The 23,000-nt window shown below is 41.4% G+C and overlaps 1 protein-coding gene across 1 annotated transcript in view; it reads right to left on the bottom strand.

Moving 5' to 3' along the window:
- The window catches only part of pdxdc1 (pyridoxal-dependent decarboxylase domain containing 1), a 68,732-nt gene that overhangs the window by 36,167 nt on the left and 9,565 nt on the right, over window positions 1–23,000 (bottom strand). The window contains exons 7-12 of the mRNA XM_055651885.1: window positions 16,649–16,697; window positions 16,240–16,341; window positions 15,856–15,981; window positions 6,851–6,901; window positions 4,910–4,990; window positions 5–68 (exon numbers count right to left, since the gene is read on the bottom strand). Of these exons, the coding sequence (XP_055507860.1) occupies window positions 5–68; window positions 4,910–4,990; window positions 6,851–6,901; window positions 15,856–15,981; window positions 16,240–16,341; window positions 16,649–16,697 (473 nt within the window). The remainder of the gene's footprint in view (window positions 1–4; window positions 69–4,909; window positions 4,991–6,850; window positions 6,902–15,855; window positions 15,982–16,239; window positions 16,342–16,648; window positions 16,698–23,000) is intronic.

Consider the following 23,000-nt stretch of genomic DNA (forward strand, 5'->3'; position numbering starts at 1 on the left):
TTACCGGATTTTTGCTGTTCCTTGACAAATCTGAAAACTACCACTGGAGAGTTGAATTCATCTTCAACCTTGTAATTATAATGAAAACAAATATTATGTTCCCATCATTGAAAAATAAATAATATTATGAATATTTGGTTTATGGACATAATTATTTGATTCAAATAAAGAGGCACAATTTGTAAACAGAAATTATTTATCAATTAGTGCCAAAGCTCTTTAGTGTTAAAAAATCCCATTGATATTAAAGGCGAATTTTCACTATTACAAATATTTTTCTCTGTGTCTGATTCTCTACAAAGCATAGTGCACTCTTATTTTGATTTCATTATAAAAGGTGGAGAGTCCATAAACCAATTTCTAATAATAAACGTTATTTTCATTCAACTTCAATGCTTACATCAAACACGAAGCAGCAAAATACAGTGCAAAAGTAAAAATAAAAAGCCTTTGACATTTTCTACTTCTGGGAGTTATGTTTCCAATGAGAAGATAAAAGACTGAAAACAATACAAAATCTGATGGATTGGTGAACATGCTTGATTCGAAGAGTTCAAAAACACTTAAAAGATACTGCAGTCAGTATTATTTTATAGTTCCTTATTACAGACGTAACATCCATGCATGATCCCTGATATCCAAATTGATCTCCCATTTTACTAAACAGCATATGCCACACAGCTAATCTTGTAGCATCAACTAGATAACCGAATGGCAGCCAATTAAGCACATTCAAAGTGTTTGTTTGTTGATCAAATGGAGCACTAAGCACATTCATAGGAAACTCACTTGCATGATGTGTAGGTTCATTGCTAATGACCTAACATGACTCTTCAAAGAACCACATTAAAAGCAAGTGTCAGCCAATCAGGGAAGTAATGTGGGTGTCAGTTCTAGAACAGTGGGTAGGTCAGTTGAGGAATAGAAAACAGACAAATCAGAATGTTAATTTTTTTTTTAAAGCAGGGATAAAAGAGGAAATAATACATAGCAGCACTCTGGATTTCCCAATTCGTTAGGAATTAATCACTGAAGGATTATAAAGTTAGATCATTGATCCTAAGCAAAGGCATACAGCTCCAATGATTTTGATTTTAAAAGGGGTTAGCCAAAATGTGCTGCTCCTCATAGCTATTCAGCAGTCTTTGCAAGATGCTACTGTGCAGACCTCATAGAAACATAGACACCTAGAAACATAGAAATTAGGTGCAGGAGTAGGCCATTCGGCCCTTCGAGCCTGCACCGCCATTCAATATGATCATGGCTGATCATCCAACTCAGTATCCCGTACCTGCCTTCTCTCCATACCCTCTGACCCCTTAGCCACAAGGGCCACATCTAACTCCCTCTTAAATATAGCCAATGAACTGGCCTCAACTACCCTCTGTGGCAGAGAGTTCCAGAGATTCACCACTCTCTGTGTGAAAAAAAGTTCTTCTCATCTCACTCTCTGTGTGGAAAAAGTTCTTCTCATCCCCTCTCCTCTCCTCTCTTCCCCTCCTACCTCCTCTTCTCTCCCCCTCTCTCCTCCCCCCTCCCCTCTCCTCCCCTCCCCTCTGGATCCTTAAGCTGTGACCCCTCGTCCTGGACTTCCCTAACATCGGGAACAATCTTCCTGCATCTAGCCTGTCCCACCCCTTAAGAATTTTGTAAGTTTCTATAAGATCCCCTCTCAATCTCCTAAATTCTAGAGAGTATTAACCAAGTCTATCCAGTCTTTCTTCATAAGACAGCCCTGACATCCCAGGAATCAGTCTGGTGAACCTTCTCTGCACTCCCTCTATGGCAATAATGTCCTTCCTCAGATTTGGAGACCAAAACTGTACGCAATACTCCAGGTGTGGTCTCACTAAGACCCTGTACAACTGCAGTAGAACCTCCCTGCTCCTATACTCAAATCCTTTTGCTATGAAAGCCAACATACCATTCGCTTTCTTTACTGCCTGCTGCACCTGCAAGCCTACCTTCAATGACTGGTGTACCATGACACCCAGGTCTCGCTGCGTCTCCCCCTTTCCCAATCGGCCACCATTTAGATAATAGCCTGCTTTCCCGTTTTTGCCACCAAAATGGATAACCTCACATTTATCCACATTATACTGCATCTGCCAAACATATGCCCACTCACCCAGCCTATCCAAGTCACCTTGCAGTCTCCTAGCATTCTCCTCACAACTAACACTGCCCCCCAGCTTAGTGTCCCCAGCTTAGTGTCATCCGCAAACATGGAGATATTGCCTTCAATTCCCTCATCCAGATCATTAATATATATTGTAAATAGCTGGGGTCCCAGCACTGAGCCTTGCGGTACCCCACTAGTCACTGCCTGCCATTGTGAAAAGGACCCGTTTACTCCTACTCTTTGCTTCTTGTTTGCCAGCCAGTCGGGTGAAGACAATATCAAACTGTGATGCTTCTAATAACTAATTATCCTGCTGGCACTCACCATCATGGCTCACACATGAAGGGCCAATTAGACAAAGTACCAGAGGGTGAGCAGCATCCAGCAAGGAATAACGTCTTCAGAAAAGATGGGAACGGAACGGAAAGGAATTTGGCAGGAAAATGGAAAAATAATATAGCAAGATTTAGGACGACCCTTGGAAGGAAAGAGGAAACTCGAAGAAAGCCAATGAAAAATGAATCTATAAACAACAAACCCTTTTAGTATGCGTCACAGCCCAAAAAGCTTCAAAACGACGTCAAATTATCAAACGGCATTATTTCACAAAAGTAGTCAAATTATAAAAAATTGCATAAAATGTTTCTTTGTTGCCAAAACTCTGATTATGTCTGGAGTAGATTTTTTTTATGCCTCTTCTATTTTGTAGAAACAGAGTCACCTTATTTCCAGCCTACGTTGCCTATCGCTAATCTTTGTGAGCTTGTTTTCTGTCAACATGTAATTTTTAAATATTTCTTCCTCAATTTCCCCATGGTTCGTTGTAACTTCTTCTATTCTTGTTCCTCCACTCCCCTACCTGTTTGTATCAGGCACTGATCCCAGCTCCAAAACCTCTCTTCACACCCTTCCTTTTCCCTTTTCTTGGAAACTTCCATTCCAGGTCCCATGTTCTCTGTGTTTCCCTTAAAACGGCACAAAAATCCTTTTTTTCCCCCCAATCACCCATTCTTCAATTATCTGTTTCCATCTTTATTCCAATTCTATGTGGGATGCATCTTTGGATTTTGTTAAATACGCTATAAAGGCAAGTTGTAGTGTTCAAAAGTTAGAGTGGGCAAGAAGTGATAGATGGAATACAGCATGGCAAAGTGTGGATTAGGAATTTTGGTAGTAGGAATAAAGGCATAGACTATTTTCTAAACGGGGAGAGAATTCAGAAATCGGAGGTGCCAAGGGACTTGGGAGTGCTGGTGCTATAAAGTTAAAAGTTTTTCATAAAATATAAAATGTTTTAAATAGTTATTTAAACATAGAACAGTTCATCATAAGAATAGGCCCATCAACGCACTTTGTTCAAGCTGAACATGTTGCCAAGATATTCTCTTATCTACCTGTGCATAATCCATACCCCTCCATTCCCTACATATCCATATGCCTATCCAAAATCTTGAATGCCTCTTTCATATCTGCCTCAACCAGCAACCATGGCAGCACATTCCAGGCACTCAGCACCCTGTGTAAACAATGTACCCTGCACATCTTCTTTAACATTTTCCCCTCTCACCTTAAAGTTATGCCCTGTAGTTTGAGTGGTTTTCCATCTTGGGGAAAAGGCTCTGACTGTCCACCAATTATTTTAGATAATTTTTTAAAATATAAAAAACATAGGAATCCACTTAACCTGCAATCTCACATAAAAGTCAATTTTTGACACGATGTGCTTTGTGTTTAAACACATTGAAGGCAAAGGATTAACAGACCCATTATCGACCGTTACTCCGTACTTTGTTATATAAAGTATTTAATAGCACACATTCACAATGCTCCTTAATATGTCAAAGGCCCTTCATTGCCATGCAACTAGTAACATATTTTCAATCTTTTTTTCACAAAATAAAATGAATATTCTATTACATGCATGCTATGCCGTGCACATGCAGCAAGTTGTAGAAGGTCTAACACCCTGAGCATTCAAAGTAACATTAGTATACAGAACAACAGCCAATGGGAATAATTTGTACATGATCCATTATAATCCGAAAGATTTCCGCATTGTATTTGCAAAATATATACCAATGTATTCTTGCAATGACAAACAACACTTAAGAGTACATGCTCAAACTGAGATACTTTTGTGGTACTGGTGGTTTGAAGGCCCTTCATCAATTATCCACAAAAGGCTATTTGGTGTGGTAGGGTGAAATACATAATCAGCAGTATTGAAATTGTGAATCTAATATACATATGAAATCATTTAAAAACATTTATTTTCCAAAATGATTCAAAGTCAATATCAAGTTAGGATCAGATGCATTTGAACTGAGATATTCAAACTTATTCTCACAAGGAAAAAATATTTCATCTAGTCTGGTTAGGCCGAATTAGAATCTAAGAGGCAGGATAAGAGTATCAGAAAACTAAAAGATAACTGCAAGAGCAGTTTTCTTTGTTGAAAAACGGCCTACATTTCCTCCAATTAGCAGTTATCTTGAAAAGCAACCTACAGCAAACTGTATCCTATAACGTATGCTGTTATCGTCAATGTAAGCCACTGAACAGCATCCTTGCCATCAGCAGATAATCACGATTGAAATTGCTGCATTTATGAACATGGCAACTAGTAATATTCTGTAGGATACAAATATACCATACGACACAAAAATCTGGATTGGAATGGATCGTGTAAGCTTTACATCTTTTAGCATTGTATAATTAATGTTTCAAAGAGAACTGGATGCAAGTTAGCATAAACAATTTAGTCAGTGATATTTTAATCCCACCTACTATTGCCAAAACAATATTCCCCAAGATATTCCCTACAGATTTTCCAGTAAATGTCAGTTCCTTGGGTGTGCTGATTATGTCCTGGAATGATTCGGCAAGACCAGTTTTATTATAAACATTAACATTATAAGTTAGAAAATGATTCACAAACTATTTTTATGATTATATCTGAATACATGATCTGTCGCCAAATAAATAAAATGATTTTTGACATCTGCAGTTGTGTATTAACTAAAGGTCAGCATATTGTACTCAAAAGTACTTTCTTAAAAAACCAGCGAATTCTCCTCAACAAATAGAGCCATTTCACTCGAATAAAACCTAGACATACCATGGCTTTCCAAGTCTCATTTATTGCTGTTCTGTAGCACCCATTACAAATATTGGGGCACAGGTAGACAAGACTGCTTCAAAATATGTACCATCAGACTCAGGAACAGTTCCTTCTCCTCTGTCATCAGACTTCAACCCAGGGTTCTGTCGGCTACACCTCTACTCCACTGTGAACGTTGGATATAGTCAATGGAACTGATGCGCTAGAATGCTGATCTACAGTCTATAACTTCCCAATTGCTCTAACTTATGACCTCGAGTTTGACTTGATTGTATTTATGCATACAATCTGATCTATTTGGATAGCACGCAAAACAAAGATTTTCCCTGTACCTCAGCACAGGTGATAATAGTCCAAATATAAATGTTCTGATATTACTGGTCATTATAATTCAATGTAGCCTTGCCTTAGACCTCACTGTAACTTCCACACATTATATTTTCTCACATGGACATTGATTTCCACTATTTGAACCATTTTCTAAGCCTCAAGCTAAAACCGATAGCTTGCCAAGATCCAATCCCATGAAATTTCATAATTAAATTTCTCTTTCCTTATTCATTTTCTCTTTGATCAATCTTTTAATTTGCCTTTTCTAATTCACTTCCTTGGGATCAATGTCAACAAATGTCTGCTCTCCGCTTTTTTTTTAGTATTATATGTAATTTTAAAGGCATGTGATTGTTACAGTTCATCATGAAAAATGTACCCAGAGGTTGATGACAAGTATTTTCCTTTCATGTTTAAAATGGAATTAAAATATTATGCACTTTCATTTTAAATATACATGAGGAATCTATATCTATTTTTTTTGAAGTGTATCATTGTAGCCTCAATCACCTTAAAAAGGAGAAAGATGAGAAATGTCCTTCTTGGAAAAAGTGGGCTATGGCTGTTGACAAGTAGCATTTAAGTTTATTTTAAACAAAACTTTAAAATAAACTTCCAAACTGCAGAAAAATAATGTTTAGACCGAAGACTAAAACCATATCCACAAATCTTAAAGTATAAAACATTAAAAGCAGTACATTCATGCATTTTGTTCGCAAAGCATTCAGCAAGATAATTACAGTGCTTACAAACTAGCAGGCACCAAGTTTCCTGGGCAATATTGCAGAAATAGTGTTTTGAGATTCACTCAGCAAATTTGAGGCTATTTTATTACCCATTTCTCATTTGAAGTTACAATTTAAGCAATTGTCAATTAACCCAAGATTTTCAACAAGAATCAAATAAAGTTAGGCACAATGAAATACTGGAGTGCAAAGCTAATACTGAAAGAAATGATGCATTTAAAGATAACTTTTTTCCTGCCCATCATTAATTGCGCAAAGTTACATTGAATTGACATCACACCTTGGAAAAGTGCTTTCTTAAAACAAATGTTATTTCAAGAGTACAGACAGAAAATTGGTTCAAAATTAAATTGAGCTCCTTTATCAATAGCAACTAGTATAAATTCTAATTAACTAAAAATAAACATTTAAATTATTACTGTTAACCCCAAGGATATTAATCCAACTGTTCATGCTACGAATGCTGCAATAGCACTATTACTGCTTTTCTATTTGCCAACAAAGAGAAAAAAATAAAAGTACAATACATACCGAGGTTCTGATGAAACTTATTTGTTTTAAGTTTTCCAGCAACCTTTGGCTCTGAAAAATAAAAACAATTGTTACCGGTTTCATTTCGCTCCGATTTTACCAACAAAGTTTATTACTTTATATAACAGGGAACATTGTTCAATGCCTCGTTGTATTTACCTTAGATGTTGACAAACTATTAAAATGTGTGAACAAGACAGAATCCAAACCAACAGTATTAAATAAAAACACATCCTCAAGACAATGGAGCCAAAACCAAAATCATAAACTCTCTACTCTCTGTTAAGAATGTGGCCCCGAGGAATGTGGCGTTCTGAGGAAGAGGAATATCTGGATACAACTCCTACATCGGCAGGATCAGCATCGCTCCAAGAGGCCGAGTGCGTGGGCCAGACGTGACCTACAGCTGCACGGAGCAGTGGAGGACACCGATGACTATGCTTGACCTGGTCGACCATACAAGACACCAGGCCCACGGGCCTTCATGGCCAGGTTAAGAACTCGACACCCACAACTACTGGGACTTGAAATTGGCGCCAAACCTGGCAACTCTATACTTTCTAAATGTACTATTTCTATGCACTTGTACAATACCCAAGATGTGCTTACGTATAATAATGCTAGTATTGAACTGTGCGCAAAAAATAATTTCACTGTACTTCAGTACTTGTGACAGTAAAATATCATTCAACCACTAAAGTTTGCCCGTTGCTTTTTATGTCTGTTCATTTGCCTAACTTCAACTAACCTGGTGTTCCACAATTAGAAACAAGAAGCTGCAGATGGTTTACAAATTATAGACAAAAAGTGCTGGAGTAACTTAGCGGGTCAGGCAGCATCCCTGGAACATAGATAAGTGCCATTTTGCATCAGGACCCTTTGTGAGTCTGATTGTAGGGGGATATGGGGGAAAGGGAAGAGAGCGCAACATAGAACAGAACAGCCAGGAATGGAATCTTTACCCACAATGTTTATACTGAACATGATGTGTAGTTAAACTGACCCCATCTGCGTGCACGAGATCCATATCGCTCGATTTCCCGCACTTGCCTGCCAACTTACACATTGCTTCATTTTCTTGATGCTGCAAGGGCCAAATTTGTACCTTTTCCTTTAAAGCCTCTCTAGTAGTATGGATTAGCTAAGTGATCCCTCTGCCTGGCCTCCAAGGGCTTTAAGGCTTGCACTTCAAAGACAAAAAACTGAACATGATATTCAAGGATTTACCTGATCACTGTGCAATTTGCTTCCATTTATGGCATTATCTATACATAACTAAAACTTTGATCTTGTTATCTTCCGGTTTGGCGGTCATTAGCGATAGCGCTACGATTTTTCACCAGTTCACTCATCGTTCTCCTATGCTGCGAGTCCACCAAGTTTCGTTCCGATCAGTTGAGTGTCATCAAAGATAGCGAGGTTTAAAAATTATAAAAACCGTGCGCGCGCAGATCGATCTCTGCTCCTGCCTTCCAGCGCCGCTCGGATTAGTCTTTTCCCCTGTCACTCCCCGGGACAGTCCGCCCCTTCCTGCGCCATTGCGTCTTTACTGGAGCCGAGGATGGCCGGAGGAGGTTTCCAACCGCACTGTCGGAGGGACCCGAAGCAGCTCCGCCCCAAGCAGCAGCCCAGCAGCGCGGCAATGTCACTAAGCGGAAAGCCGAGAGTCTGATCCCATCTGATCACAGCGCCTGCTGTGAGTCCCAAACGTACTGCCATCGCAATGCCATGCAGCCCCGTCCCCAGCAGCAGCACCGCAGCGCGGCAATGTCACTAAACGGAAAGCAGAGAGTCTGGTCCCAGCGGAGGAGGGCATCCAGCGCCCACTGTGAGTCCCAAACGCACTGCCATCGCGATGCCCTGCAGCTCCACCCTTCCCCTCGCTAGCTCCTGCCCCCTCCCCCTTGATACCACCCTCTCCCCCATGGCTCTTCACCCATCTTTTCTCTGAGCTCTCCCCCGCTCCCGCCCACAAGCCGGCGTGGCCGTAGCTGCTGGTGCTTCTGGGCTGAACTGAGGCCTGGCTCTGAGGGTGCCGATGGCTGATGCTCCTCCGGGGCATGCAAGAAGGGAGAGGAGTGGCAACCTCGAGATCCTGGGGAGTGAGAGTGGGGGTGGAGAGTGGATAAAGGGAGAGGAGGGGAGTAGGGAGGGGAGAGGAGTTATGGAGGGAGGACGTGACCGAGGGTAGGGGAAAGGAGAGGGAGAGGTGAGGAATGGATTTGGGGATGAGGACAGGGGAAAAAAGAGGGCAAAGGTGAGGCAAAGGTGAGGAGGGAGAATGGGGTAGGAGGGGGAATAGAGGGCGAGGAGGGGGGAGCAGAGGCGTGGGGGAGGTGAGGAGTAGGGGGAGGAATTAGTGGGGGAGTGGGGGTAGATAGAGGGGGGAGGGAGGGCAGCAGGGGGAGTGACTGAGGGTAGGGGAAGGAGAAGAAGGGTTATAGTGGGAGGAATAGGGGGCCGATTGGGAGGGGGGGAGATGAGGGGTGTATGGAGTGATAGGGAGGTGGGGGTAAAGAAAGGTGGGGCTTTCATTGCAAAAGGATTTGAATATAGGAGCAGAGAGGTTCTACTGCAGTTGTACAGGATCTTGGTGAGACCACACTGGAGGGACAGTTTTGGTCTCCAAATCTGAGAAGGACATTATTGCCATAGAGGGAGTGCAGAGAAGACTGATTCCTGGGAAGGACTGTCTTTGAAGAAAGGGAGGGGAGGAGGAGAGGATCTTATAAAAAAGGGGAGGGAGGCTAGATGCAGGAAGATTGGGGGGAGTGCTTAAGATGGGGGCTATGGGTAGAGTGGGTGGAATATTGCATTGCGGGATCAAGCCTCCTGCGTGACAGAGACTCAACGGGTGACACTTTTGTCAATTTTTGGCTAATTACAATTTGCTTTGATTAGTATTCCATAGCAGCAGTACTCAATAAACCTGATATCCATTATTCCGAGACATCTCCTTATTTCACTATTCACTGCTGCAACATTTTTCTCTTATCTGCTATACTACGATACAATATAACTTTATTTATCCCAGGAGGGAAATTGATTTGCCAACAGTCAAAAAACACATGGTACATGAAATGAAATTAAAGTGACGAGTGGAAAGGATTGGGGATGTGCAAAGATTTGGTGGGGAAGGGGAGTCAGTCAACCCCCATGACAGAAGGGGGAGGAGTTGTAACAGTTTGATAGTCACAGGGAAGGAAGATCTCCTGTTGCGTTCTGTATTGCATCTTGGTGGAACCAGTCTGTCGCTGAAAGTACTCCTCAGGTTGACCAGTGTGTCATAGAGGGGGTGAACTGTATAGTCCACAAGATGCTCCGCAGATTGAAGAGCATTCCCTCCAAAACCACCTCCTATGAGTCCAACCCTGCCCCCAGGACGGAGCCAGATTCAGATTCAATTTTAATTGTCATTGTCAGTGTACAGTACAGAGACAACGAAATGCATTAGGAAATGCATTATCAGGAAGCCAGTCTTCCTGATAAGTAATGATGATAAAAAGCCTACCACATTTCATCTGTCAATTATACCTTTTTTTCTGAAAAAAAATTCTTCTTTGGTATTCTATTCAGATTTAATCCTTCCCAAAATTGATGATGTTTGTAAGCTTTGCTTTGAGCTTCTGATTTGTAGACATTGGGTAAAGTTACCAAAACTGACCTTTGAAACTCCAATTATCACTCCACACCCTCATCCACAATGGTTACACCCAGAAGGTGAATAGAATTTCAAAAACAATCATACACATACAATTACTTTCAATGAGTAAGGTGTATTTGAAAAACGTCAGTGCAATGCTTTTTATATTCTGGTTTGTAATCAAGAGTGAGTTACAATAAAAATGGCGAGATATCCCTCACTCGTCCAAAAATAGAAAGGAGCCAAAATTACTGTCAGATAAGATGTGGTGTTAAAGGAATCAGGTTGCTGTAAAATGGAATGTGATTCTCCCTTTCGTCCCAATCAACATCCAACTGCGTAACCCATACCATGTTGCCGCATCCAGTTAACTAAAAAAAGGACTTTGAAAGGATGCTGAAAATTGTCTCTGCACTGTCCGTGGACAGAGCAATATTATTTCATTCATCATTAGAGCAGAGCCGACCGAATTTGACATTAAAAATAATCTTTTCTGCTGAATGCCTCGTTACAAACAAACTGCAAGCTGCTTTTTGAAGAATGGTTTAAAAAATACATTTCCAGAATTTGTTATCCAGTATTTAAAGGAAGTTACCTACTGATATCAACAATATGAAGTAAAAGATTAAGAGATCGAAGATCAGCTCACTATTGGGACAGAAAGGTAGGCATAAATTAATATTTTTTTTGTCTGACAAGGTGTAATGCTGGAACTCAACTTTGCACAACTTGGAATGAAAATACTGTAGGCATGATCATTACATTTGCTGATGACACACAAAGATAAGAAAGATGTGAAGATCGCACAGGGGGCTGTACAGCGAGTAAGGCAGGTTTAATTGATGGGCAAATATCTGGTAGATAGAACACAATTGAGGCAAATATAAAACTGTTCACTATTGTCAGAAAAAAAGTATGTTAGCTAAATAGTGAAAGATGAGGAAGCTCTGTGCAGAGGGATCCGGATTTCCTTATACATGGACTGGAAAAGGCTAGTAGGAAGGCATACAAAATGCTAGGAATATTTAACAGGTCAAGCAGCATTTGAGTTTCTTCTTAAAGAAAAACATGATTTAAAATGTAGAAAAGGCGGATAGGAAGGCTAGGAAAAATAAGACCAGGATGGGAAAGTGTGGAATACAGGCAATACAAAATTACTAAAGCAGTGACATGCAAGGTGACAATTTCTGAATGGAGACTTAATCACTAAATTTCTTAATAATGCAGTTAATCTATATTACTAAAACTCTGATCTTGACCGCTTTTGGCCCACTGTGCTGCGATTTCCGACAACGCCGCCACCTACGGCCGTCATTTTTGGCCACCTCGCTCAGAGCCCCCCTCCGCCTTACGGGTGCGGAGGATTTTTCCCATCGATGACAAATCAGAGAGATATTAATGTTTTTAAATAATTCACCAGTCTCTCTGCTGCCCCTGCTGGAGGGAGGGGGAGGGACTATAAAACCAGAAAGTGGTGTGCCTCACTCAGTTCCTGCAAGATGGATGCAGCCAAGGGTCACGTCTCTCTGAGCTCTGAATAGCACTGAACAAATGTCTACACAACTGTGAGTCCCCGTAACGTGGTTTGAAAATGAAAATATGGTTTGTTTGAAGTAAAAAGGCACTGCCTGCAAATAGTTGTTTGGGTGCTTTGGCTTGAAGTTGAAAGGCACTACTTACTGCAAATGGTAGATTTGGTGCTTTGGCTTGAAGTTGAAAGGCACTAAATGCAAATGGTGGCTTGGGTGCTTTGGCTTGAAGTTGATAGGCACTACTTACTGCAAATGGTGGCTTGGGTGCTTTGCTTGAAGTTGAAATGCACTACGTACTGCAAATGGTGGCTTGGGTGCTTTGGATTGAAGTTGAAAGGCACTACTTACTGCAAATGGTGGCATGATGTTGAAAGGCACTACTTACTGCAAATGGTGGCATGAGTTTGAAAGGCACTGCTTACTGCAAATGGTGGCTTGGGAGCTTTGGCTTGAGGTTGAAAGGCACTACTTGCTGTAAATGGTGGCTTGGGTGCTTTGGCTTGAAGTTGAAAGGCACCACTTACTGCAAATGGTGGCATGAAGTTGAAAGGCACTACTTACTGCAAATGATGGCGGGTGCTTTGGCTTGAAGTTGAAAGGCACTACTTACTGCAAATGGTGGCTTGGGTTCTTTGACTTGGTTGAAAGGCACTAACTGCAAATGGTGGCTTGGGTGCTTTGGCTTGAAGTTAAAAGGCACTACTGCAAATGCACTTACTTCTTGTTGCACTGTATATTGATTTTAGATAAATCGCTACCACTTACGGCTGTGATTTTTGGCCATCTTACTCAGTCCCCCCTCCGCTGAGCAGGTGCAGAGAATTCTTCCCATCAATGAAAAATAAAAGCGTTATTTGTGTTTATAAAATGTTGAGAATTTCTCTCCTCTGTCAATCACGCCATGAAAGCCATACCTTTTCCAGTGGGAGTGGGAGGGGTTATAAAACCCAGAAGTGTGGGTGTGGCTCAGTCTCTGCATGATGGGGGAGGGAGAGGTCACGACTCTGTCTGAGCTGTGAATCAACTGAACACACTGAATGTCTACTGAACTGTGAGTTCGGTGTCTTGTGTGGTTTTATGGTGGTTTCACCCTGCATGAAATGGTATGAAGCTGCATTTGAATTTGGTGGCCTGGCACCCTGCTTGAAGTGGAATGAAACTGCACGAATTTGGCGGCCTTGCACCCTGCTGAAAGTGGTATGAAACTGCACTGAATTTGGTGGCCTTGGATCCAGCTTGAAGTGGTATTAAACTGCACTTGAATTCAGTGGCCTTGCACCCTGCTTGAAGTGGTTGGAAACTGCACTTGAATTCGGTGGCCTTGCACCCTGCTCATAGTGGTAAGAAACTGCACTTGAATTTGGTGGCCTTGCACCCTGCTTGAAATGGAATTTCAAGGAATAGTCATGAGTCCAATGCTAGTCCACCAGCCGTGAGTGAGCTGCCAACAGATCGGGCTTGAGCTGCCCACCCCAAGAACCCATACCAGCACTCCAGAAAGCCGCCCCACTGGCCACCAATATTGGAATTTGTGGAGAGGTGGAATATTGCGTCGGGGGACCAGCCATCCAATGTGAACATGGGACCCAACGGGTCCCACTTAGTCTAGTATGGAATTAAAAATGACTATGGGTTCCTGTTACTAAGAGTTAGACAATGAGTTACTGTTCTTCCAGCTTATGTTAAGGATTCTCAGGATAAAAGATGTCAAATTGGGTCATTTATTTCTCAAATTACAATTAATGGGGTGTGCATTTGCATCTGTTTCTGTTCCTATACTTTATCCCTCATCTCTCCCCCCCCCCACCCCTTCCACCCACTGAACCAATAAGATTACCTTTGTCATCTGCAATTCCCAACACTCGTGACTGGATGTCACCAATGGACACAACATCCCTTTTCTCCTTACAACATTCCAAACGGAATGGTCTCAAGGCATCTGCTTCACTTTTCCATTTTCCTACCTGCCCTCTTAGCTCCTCCAACCCCACTGTGCAGGGAACCAAACATTTTGTTCATGTGAAGCAGCAGTTTACTAGTGTTGCTGCTTTGGATCCAATGTCTCACACTCACTTCTCACTACATGCTTTCTTCTACTCTGCAGAACAAAAGCAGATCATGCAACTCCTTTGTAGAACACCTTTATTCAATTCCCAAGCAAATACTCCAAACTTCCACTTGCCTCTCATTTTAACCCTGACTGACTGCACCACAAATCATTCTCCAGCTATGGTCTTCCAATGAAGCTCAAGGGGAGCATCTCATCTTCCAACGTCCAATTAGAGTTTTAGAGGCAGCACTGACCTCACAAATTTATCCTAGACTCACCCACTAGTGAAAAAACATCCTCTCCACATCCACTGTATACAGGCCTAATATTTTAATATTCTCATTTGTGATGGTCATACAGATGATAGGCAGAACATAAACATGAAATAGTCCAATCATTTAATAGCTAGGTGAAGCCTATTTGAGGACAGAGATCCCTGTCATTGTAACTTTCACCCACCCACAAAAAGGGAATTTCATGCATTTAGATTTTCAGTAAGTTTACAGAGTGACAAAAGATTATTAAACCAAGAAAATGGTTCTTGGGATTGTTGGGAAGGGGTGGAGGTAATCTATTACCAGGAACAGAGAGTAATGACAGAAATTAGAAGGAATATACTCGTTACTTTCTGCACAGCACGCTGAAACTAGTGGGGGACTACAATAAACAGTGCTTGGGCCTCATGTATCTCTGTGAGAGCTTTAATTGAAGGTACAGAGTATATAATCCAACTTTACTGATAACACCAAATATGTTAGGAAGGGGAAGTGGCTTCAGGAAGAAGCTGGAAAATGACATAGGCAGTATAAGTCACTGTGGTGGCGCTGTGGTAGAGTTACTGCCAGACAGCGCCAGACCCAGGTTTGATCCTGACTACGGGAGCTGTCTGTACAGAATTTCTATGTTCTCCCCGTGACCTGTATGGGCTTTTCAGAGATCTTCGGTTTCCTCCTACACTGCAAAGACATACAGGTATGTAGGTTAATTGGCATGCTGTAAATGGAAATTATCCCTAGTCTGTTGGATAGTGTTAGTGTGCGTGGATCGCTGGTCTGTGCGGACTCGGTGGGCTGACGAGCTTGTTTTCGTGCTGTATCATTAAATTAAACTAAATATGTGCAAGGAATATAAACAAGGCAAACAGAATATTATTAGGAGAAAATGTTGTTTTAGTCTCCTTAAGGAAACATTTTCTTGTCTTCATTGCATTTCCTATTAAGGCAAGACTTCTTTTTGGGACAGGGGATTTCCCTAAGAAAATATATTAAATGGACTTGGGCAGTGTTCCCTAGAGATTAAAAGAATGAAGGGAGAATTAATCAAAATAATAAATTCCAAGGCTGTCCAACAATAAATGCTGGGAGAGTTTAGAACCAAGCAGTATCAGATTATGAGATCTGCCATTTTATACCACGTTAGAGAAGAACTTTCTAATTTAAAAGATTGAATCTTTGTAATTTCCCAGGCCAAAATAAGATCAATAGATTTTTGAATACTGGTGGATTCAAGGGAAATGGGAAAGCCACTGAACTGCAGTTAAAATAGTACATCAAGTATGATTGCGCAGAATATCTGATCAAAGTACTATTTTTACCTTCTCAATGATTCTTCTCACAAATACTATCAAAGTCTGCCTGACCTATAATTTGAAGCTCAAATCGTTGTCATCCAAAAGATAATGCACAGAATGAACACGCTCACTTAAGTTTGGAGCACCACATCGATATTTCTATCATTGCCAAAATGAGTAGGAATCAGGCTGAAAGATGTTAATACTTACCAGCTGTGAAGCATACTTGATTCTGTCAACTATCCCATCATGTCCCAGGTATTGCAGAGAGAGCCAGAGAGGCAAAGCCCGAAGTTTCTCAACTGGCTGACTTGTGGTGAGGCCCGCAGCTAGAGACTAAAATAATCAAAGCACAGGACATATTTATGACTTCAAAGGCTTTTGAACAATCTTCTAAATTGGGAAGTCAATAGTTTATTTTTGAAATATATTTTTTGCTATAGCATTATGGATATTTTTTCAGGATTTTTAAGTCAAATATTTGACACAAATAATTATTTAGGTCAATAAATTCAAAGTTGCTCATTATTACAGAATAGGAACCTATTTGCTTTCGTAAATTCTTAACACATGCATCTTGAAATAATCACTCACCAGCGAAGGATCCTCTTGTCTATATAGTGTCACTGCAGGCACGGCTGCGAGGCCCAACCAAGGTCCTAAAGTCAAGGTCATGCTGTCACATTTAGTTGCAGCCTAGAAAGAGTTGAAAACCGCACTGAACAATCTTATACAATGCTCAATGAATTTAAATAATAAATCTTAATGAAACCCATGCAAAAGGTAAAGTCATATTCTGAGGATTAATTTCTATATTGAAAACAAGGTTTGTTCTCAAAGCTTTCTGAAAGCAACACAGTACTTGGTCCCTGGTGCATTGTTTTGGAACCAGCACTTTTACATATATCAGAATTAAGTGAAATTCCAAATGCCTTTGGAGATCATATGCTCTTTAAAAATGCATTAACCTAGATGTAGATCACAAACTGAAAATGATACTAACCAGTATAGATGATGAAACATAACCAAGTGTCAATGTGGCCAAATTAACACTGCAATACAAAAAAAAGTGATTTTAGCTACGAACCAGAGACTAGTGACATTTTTTGGAAAAAGATTACTATGCAAACTTGTAAAAAGGTAAAAGTTATAGAACCAGCCCAATTTGATTTTCTTGATCAGATAACAAAAGGGCAATGAAGGCAATCTGATTGGTGTCTGTGGACTTCTGAAATGAGTTTTATAAAACATTACACAATGCATTACCAGCAAAACTGAAACAAACTGAATAAAACACACAAGATGAAATAAAGTTCAGTGGACAGAAATAGGCAGGAGCTCGAAGGATTGTTGGATTGAATTGCACCTATTTTACTACCAAGAGGCCTGATGGCAAGGCAGATAAACTCAGGGCACTGATAGGTACGTGCACCTGGGATGTAATAGCCGTTATGAAAACCTGGCGAAGAGAAGAACAAAACTGGCAGCATAATGCTCTAGAGTCCAGGTGCTACAGGGGAGATAAAGGTGGGAGTAGAAGAGAAGGGGTGGTTGGTTTATTGATCAAGGAGAATGTCACGATAGACCGAGATGACATTACTGATGGTTCGTCCAGTGAGGCTATATGGGTGGAGCTGAGAAATATAAAGGGGATGTTTATCTTGTTGGGTGTGTACTATACGCCCTCAAATCGTGAATGGGAATTAGAAGGGCAAATATGCCAGGAGATTGCAGGCAATTACAGAACTAATAAGATTGTCATAGAAGGGGATTTTGAACTTCTCCAATATAGACGGGGACTGTCAATAGTGCAAAAGGGTTTAGATGGGGTACAATTTGCCAAATGTGTTCCGGAAAGTTCTTCAGGCAATATGTAGACAGCCCCAAAAGGGAGAATCAAAGCTTCATCCACTCTTAGCCAGGAAGCTAAAGAAGGAATTGCAGTTGGCCTGGCTGAAATATATGAATCCTTTAAATATTCTAAGGAATAAGATATACAGTCCCCTCCATAATATTTGTGACAAAGAACCAGCATTTATTTTTTTGCTTCTGTACTCCACAATTTAAGATTTGTAATAGAAAAAAATCATATGTGGTTAAAGTGCACATTGTCAGATTTTATTGTAGGGTATTTTTTACATTTTTTTACATGTAGAAATTTGGTTTCACACCATGTAGAAATTACAGCCCCCCCCCCCCACCCCCCCCCCCCCCCCCCATTCCATGGCACCTTGTTTGGGACACATGGCTTCACTGGTTTTTGTAATTGCTCAGGTGTGTTTATTTGCCTTTATGCAGGTATAAGGAAGCTCTCAGCACCTAGTCTTTCCCCCAGTCCTTCCATCACCTTTGGAAACTTTTATTGCTCTTTATCAACACGAGGACCAAGTTGTGCCAATGAAAGTCAAAGAAGCCATTATCAGACTGAAGAAAAAGAGCACTGGCGAGCTTACAATTTGCAGCGGGACTGGCAGGCCAAGGAAGACCACACAGCTGATGTCAGAAGAATTCTCTCTATAATAAAGAAAAATCCCCAAACACCTGTCCGACAGATCAGGAAAACTCTTCAGGTGTGGCAATGATCACTGCCCGCAGAAGACTTCATGAACAGAAATACAGAGGCTGCACGGCAAGATGCAAACCACTGGTTAGCCGCAAAAATAGAATGGCCGGGTTAGTTTGCTAAGAAGTATATAGAAGAGCAACCACAGCTCTGGAAAAAGGTCTTGTGGACAGATGAGACTAAGATTGACTTATATCAGAGTGATGGCAAGAGCAAAATATGTAGGAGAAAAGGAACTGCCCAAGATCCAAAGCATACCACCTCATCTATGAAACATAGAGGTGGGGTGTTATAGCCTGGGCATGTATGGCTGCTGAAGGTATTGGCTCACTTATCTTCATTGATGACACAACTGCTGATGGTAGTAGCATAATGAATTCTGAAGTGCATAAACACATCCTATCTACTCAAGTTCAAACAAATGCCTCAAAACTCATTGGCCAGTGGTTCATTCTACAGCAAAACAATGATCCCAAACATACTGCTAAAGCAACAAAGGAGTTTTTCAAAGATAAAAAATGGTCAATTCTTGAGTGGCCAAGTCAATCACCCGATCTGAACCCAATTGCGCATGCCTTTTATATGCTGAAGAGAAAACTGAAGGGGACTAGCCCCCAAAACAAGCATAAGCTAAAGATGGCTGCAATACAGGCCTGGCAGAGCATAACCAAAGACACCCAGCAACTGGTGATGTCCATGAATCGCTTTCCTTTACATGACACTGCTGTGTCCCAAACATTATGGTGCCCTGAAATGGGGGGGGGGGGGACTATGTATAAAACACTGCTGTAATTTTTACATGGTGAAATGTATAAAATGGCCTTTATTAAAATCTGACAATCTGCACTTTAACTACATGTGATTTTCTTTCTATTATAAATCTCAAATTGTGGAGTACAGAGGCAAATAAATAAATGATGGGTTTTTGTCCCAAACATTATGGAGGGCACTGTATATGTACTTAAATAGACAGATTGGTTATGGATTTCAGCACGGATTTATATGTGGGAGATGGTGTCTCAGGAATCTGAATTTTTTAAAGATGTAACGAAAAAGGTTGATGAGGACAAGGCTGTAGAAGTGGCCTCTATGGATTTCAGCCAGGGGGTTCGATAAGGTTGCACATGGGAGGCTGCTGTGGAAGGTTAGATTGCATGGGATCCTGGAAGAGCTAGCCGACTGGATAGAAAATTGGCTTCACAGAAGTAAGCAGAGAATGATGGTGGAAGGTTGTTTGTTTGGAATGGAGGACTATGACTAGTGGTGTGCCTGTGCCTGGGGATGTGTGCTGGGTCCATTGTTGTTTGTAGTTTATATAAATGATTTGAATGGGAATGTACAAGGTAGGGTTGGGAAGTTTGCAGATGACACTAAAGTGGAGATATTGTAGACATCATAGTCGAGACAGATACTACAACAACATTTTAGAGACCTTTGGAAAGGTACATGAACAGGAAAGATTTAGATGGATATGGGCATGTGGGACTAGTATAGACGGGGCAGCTTGGTCGACATGGGCAAGTTGGGCCGAAGTGTTGCCGTGCTGTTTGATTCTATTACCCTAAATGGGAGATTAACAGCATGAAGAAATTGGTTTTGTAACAGAAAATGGAGCCCAAGGGACAGTTTTTCCCCCAGACTGATATTGTTGTATTCCTTGATTTATTGCTGAGACTCCATGTCGAGAGCAATTTCAAAACTTTCAAACAATAATATTTGAGTCCGTTTTCAATATTATTGAGGGTAATTAATATATATATATATATATATTATGGAGGATGTTGAGAAACTCAAACCTTGTGATAAATGAGATTTAGCTCATTAGAGAGGAAAGATTGAGTGAAGATGTGTGAGAAATATTGGGGAAAACATGTGGTGGTAGAGTCATAGTCTTACAGCGTGGAAACAGCCTCAACCTGCCTGCACTGGCCAACATGTCCCATCTACACGTCCCACCTGCCTGCGTTTGGCCCATATCCCTCTAAAAGGGGGCTTTTTCTGGTCGGCTGCCATTGACTAGCGGAGTTCTGCAGGGGTCAATGCTGGGGCCGCTACTCTTCACGTTGTATATTAATGATTTGGACGAGGGTATTGAAAGCAGCTTTGTAGCACGGTTTGCGGGTGATACTAAAAAAGCAGGGATTCTGCAGGACCTGGTCAGGTTGGGGGAGTGGGCAGAGAATTGGCAGATGGAATATAGTGGAGTCATGCAGTTTGGTAGTAGGAATAAAGGCATAGACTATTTTCTGCAAAGGAACTTGGGAGTGCTGGTGCAGGATTTCCAAAAAGTTAATCTGCAAGTCGAATCAGTAGTAAAGAATGCAAACGCAAAGCCGGCATTTATTTTAAGAGGGCTGGAATACAAAAACAGGGATGTAATGCTGAGGTTTTATAAGGCGCTGGTCATGCTGCATTTGGAGTATTGTGAGCAATTTTGGGCACCATATCCGAGTTGTTGGCTCCGGATAGGGTCCTGAGGAGGTTTACAAGGATGGTCCCAGGAATGAGTGGGTTAACATATGATGACCTTTTGATGGCACCTGGCCTGTACTCGCTGGAGTTTAGAAGAATGAGGGGGGACCTCATTAAAACATATCGAATAGTCAAAGGCTTGGATAGAGTGGATGTGAAGAGGATGTTTACATTTGTGGGAGTCTAGGACTAGAAGTCATAGCCTCAGAAGAAAAGGTAATTTCTTTAGGAAGGAGATGAGGTGGAATTTTTTTAGTCAGAGGGTGGTGAATCTGTGGAATTCTTTGCCACAGAAGCCTGTGGAGGCCAAGTCAATGGATCTTTTTAAGGCAGAGATAGAACATAATCATAATCATACTTTATTAGCCATGTTTTGCAACATACAAGGAATTTGATTTGCCATACAGTCATACCAATAAAAAGCAAAATACACAAAATACATTTTAACATGAACATCCACCACAGTGACTCCTCCACATTCCTCACTGTGATGGAAAGCAGAAAAAAAGTTCACTCTTCCCTTTTTTGTTCTCCCATGGTCAGGAGACTGGAGCCTTCTGTTAATTGGGCGATCTTGTCTCCCGTAGCCAGTGTTCAGCTCCCCTGCGCCGGGCCATCGGCCCGTCGGGACTGGTCGAAACCTTCTGCGTCGTTTGAAGCTCCCGATATCGGTCTCTACATGAGACTGCGGGCTCCTCGATAATGAAATCCGCAGGCCATGGTTAGAGCGTCGACCCCAGGCAAGGTTTTGCAGGCTCCGATGGCAAGTCCACGTCCCTGCGGTGGGGCTCAAAGTCAGTCCCGAGCAAGGTTGCCAGCTCCATGATGTTAGGCTGCAGAGCGACCGGAGATACGATCCGGAAAACAATTGCATCTCCGGCAAGGTAAGATTGAAAAGTTTCCCCCGCCCACCCCACATAAAACAAACCAGAGAACATTAACACAAACCTTTAAAACACACTAAAAATAACAAAAAAGACAAAAAGACAGACAGACTGTTGGCGAGGCTACTCGATGGAATAGATTCTTGAAAAGATAGATTCTTGATTAATACGGTTATGGGGAGGAGGCATGAGAATGGGGGTTAGGAAAGAGAGATAGATCCGCCATGATTGAATGGCGGAGTAGACTTGATGGGCCGCATGATCTAATTCGGCTCCTTATCACTTATGAGCCGTCCTAACCATGTACCCATTTATCAATTTGACTAAAATAGTTACACCTCGGGTTCCCATTAAATTTCCCCCCTCATCTTAAACCAATGTCCTCTGATTCTCGATTCCCCAAGGTAAACTTAGTCCCAAGAGACTCTGCATCCACCTGATCTATTCCTCTCATGATTTTGTACGCCTGTATACGATTAACCCTCATCCTCCTGCGCTCCAAGGAAGAGTACCTGCCTGCTCAACCTCTCCCTATAGCTCAGACATTCTCTGCACCCTTTCTCTGCACCCTTTCCAACTTGACAATCTTCTCTGCACCCTTTCCAACTTGACATCTTTCCTATAACATGGTGCCCAAAACTGAACATAATCCTCTAAATGCGGCCTCGCCAACGTCTTAAACAACTGCAACATGACAGCTCAACTTCGATAAAGCCCAAAGCCTTTTTGACCACCCTATCTACCTGTGCTGCCCCTTTCAATGAACGACATAGCAGTACTCCCAAATCCCTCTGCTCTACAACACTAGCTTTCACCGTGCAGGTTGTGCCTATGTTAGTGCTCCCAAAATGCAACACCTCACATACCTCTATAGTAAAATTCCATTAACCATTCCTCAGCCCCCCTGCCCAACCGGTCAAGATCCTAAGATCCTCGTACATAGAAAAGATAATTAGAAATATTCCCATTGGTCAAAGGACCAGGAATCAGAACACAATGATTTAAGGTGGGTGATGAAAAAAAACCAATGAGGAATAAATCTTTTATTTTGCATTACAAGTGGTTGGCATCAGGAATACATTGGCCGACAAGTTGATTAGAATCATTCAATTATGGCTTTCTAAAAGAGTGGGATCATAATTGGAGGAGTAATATTATACATTGACAGGGAACGGGATGGAATGAGAATGTATTTTGGGATGAGAAGATCACTATACATACTTGAGAAGATAAATGTTATTTAACCAGCCCAATCTAATTTTTTTTGACCAGATAACAAAGGGTAATGACAGCAATCTGATTGAAGTAGTGTATGTGGACTTCCAAAAAGGCTGATGGCTTTATTCTGGCCTTTACCTTTTTACAATCACATCAATAACAAATGGATACTTGTTAGAATACTAATCTCAGTGCAGATTTGCCTATTCTTTCCCCAT

The sequence above is a fragment of the Leucoraja erinacea genome, chromosome 20 (assembly GCF_028641065.1).
Source record: "Leucoraja erinacea ecotype New England chromosome 20, Leri_hhj_1, whole genome shotgun sequence".
NCBI lineage: Eukaryota > Metazoa > Chordata > Chondrichthyes > Rajiformes > Rajidae > Leucoraja > Leucoraja erinaceus.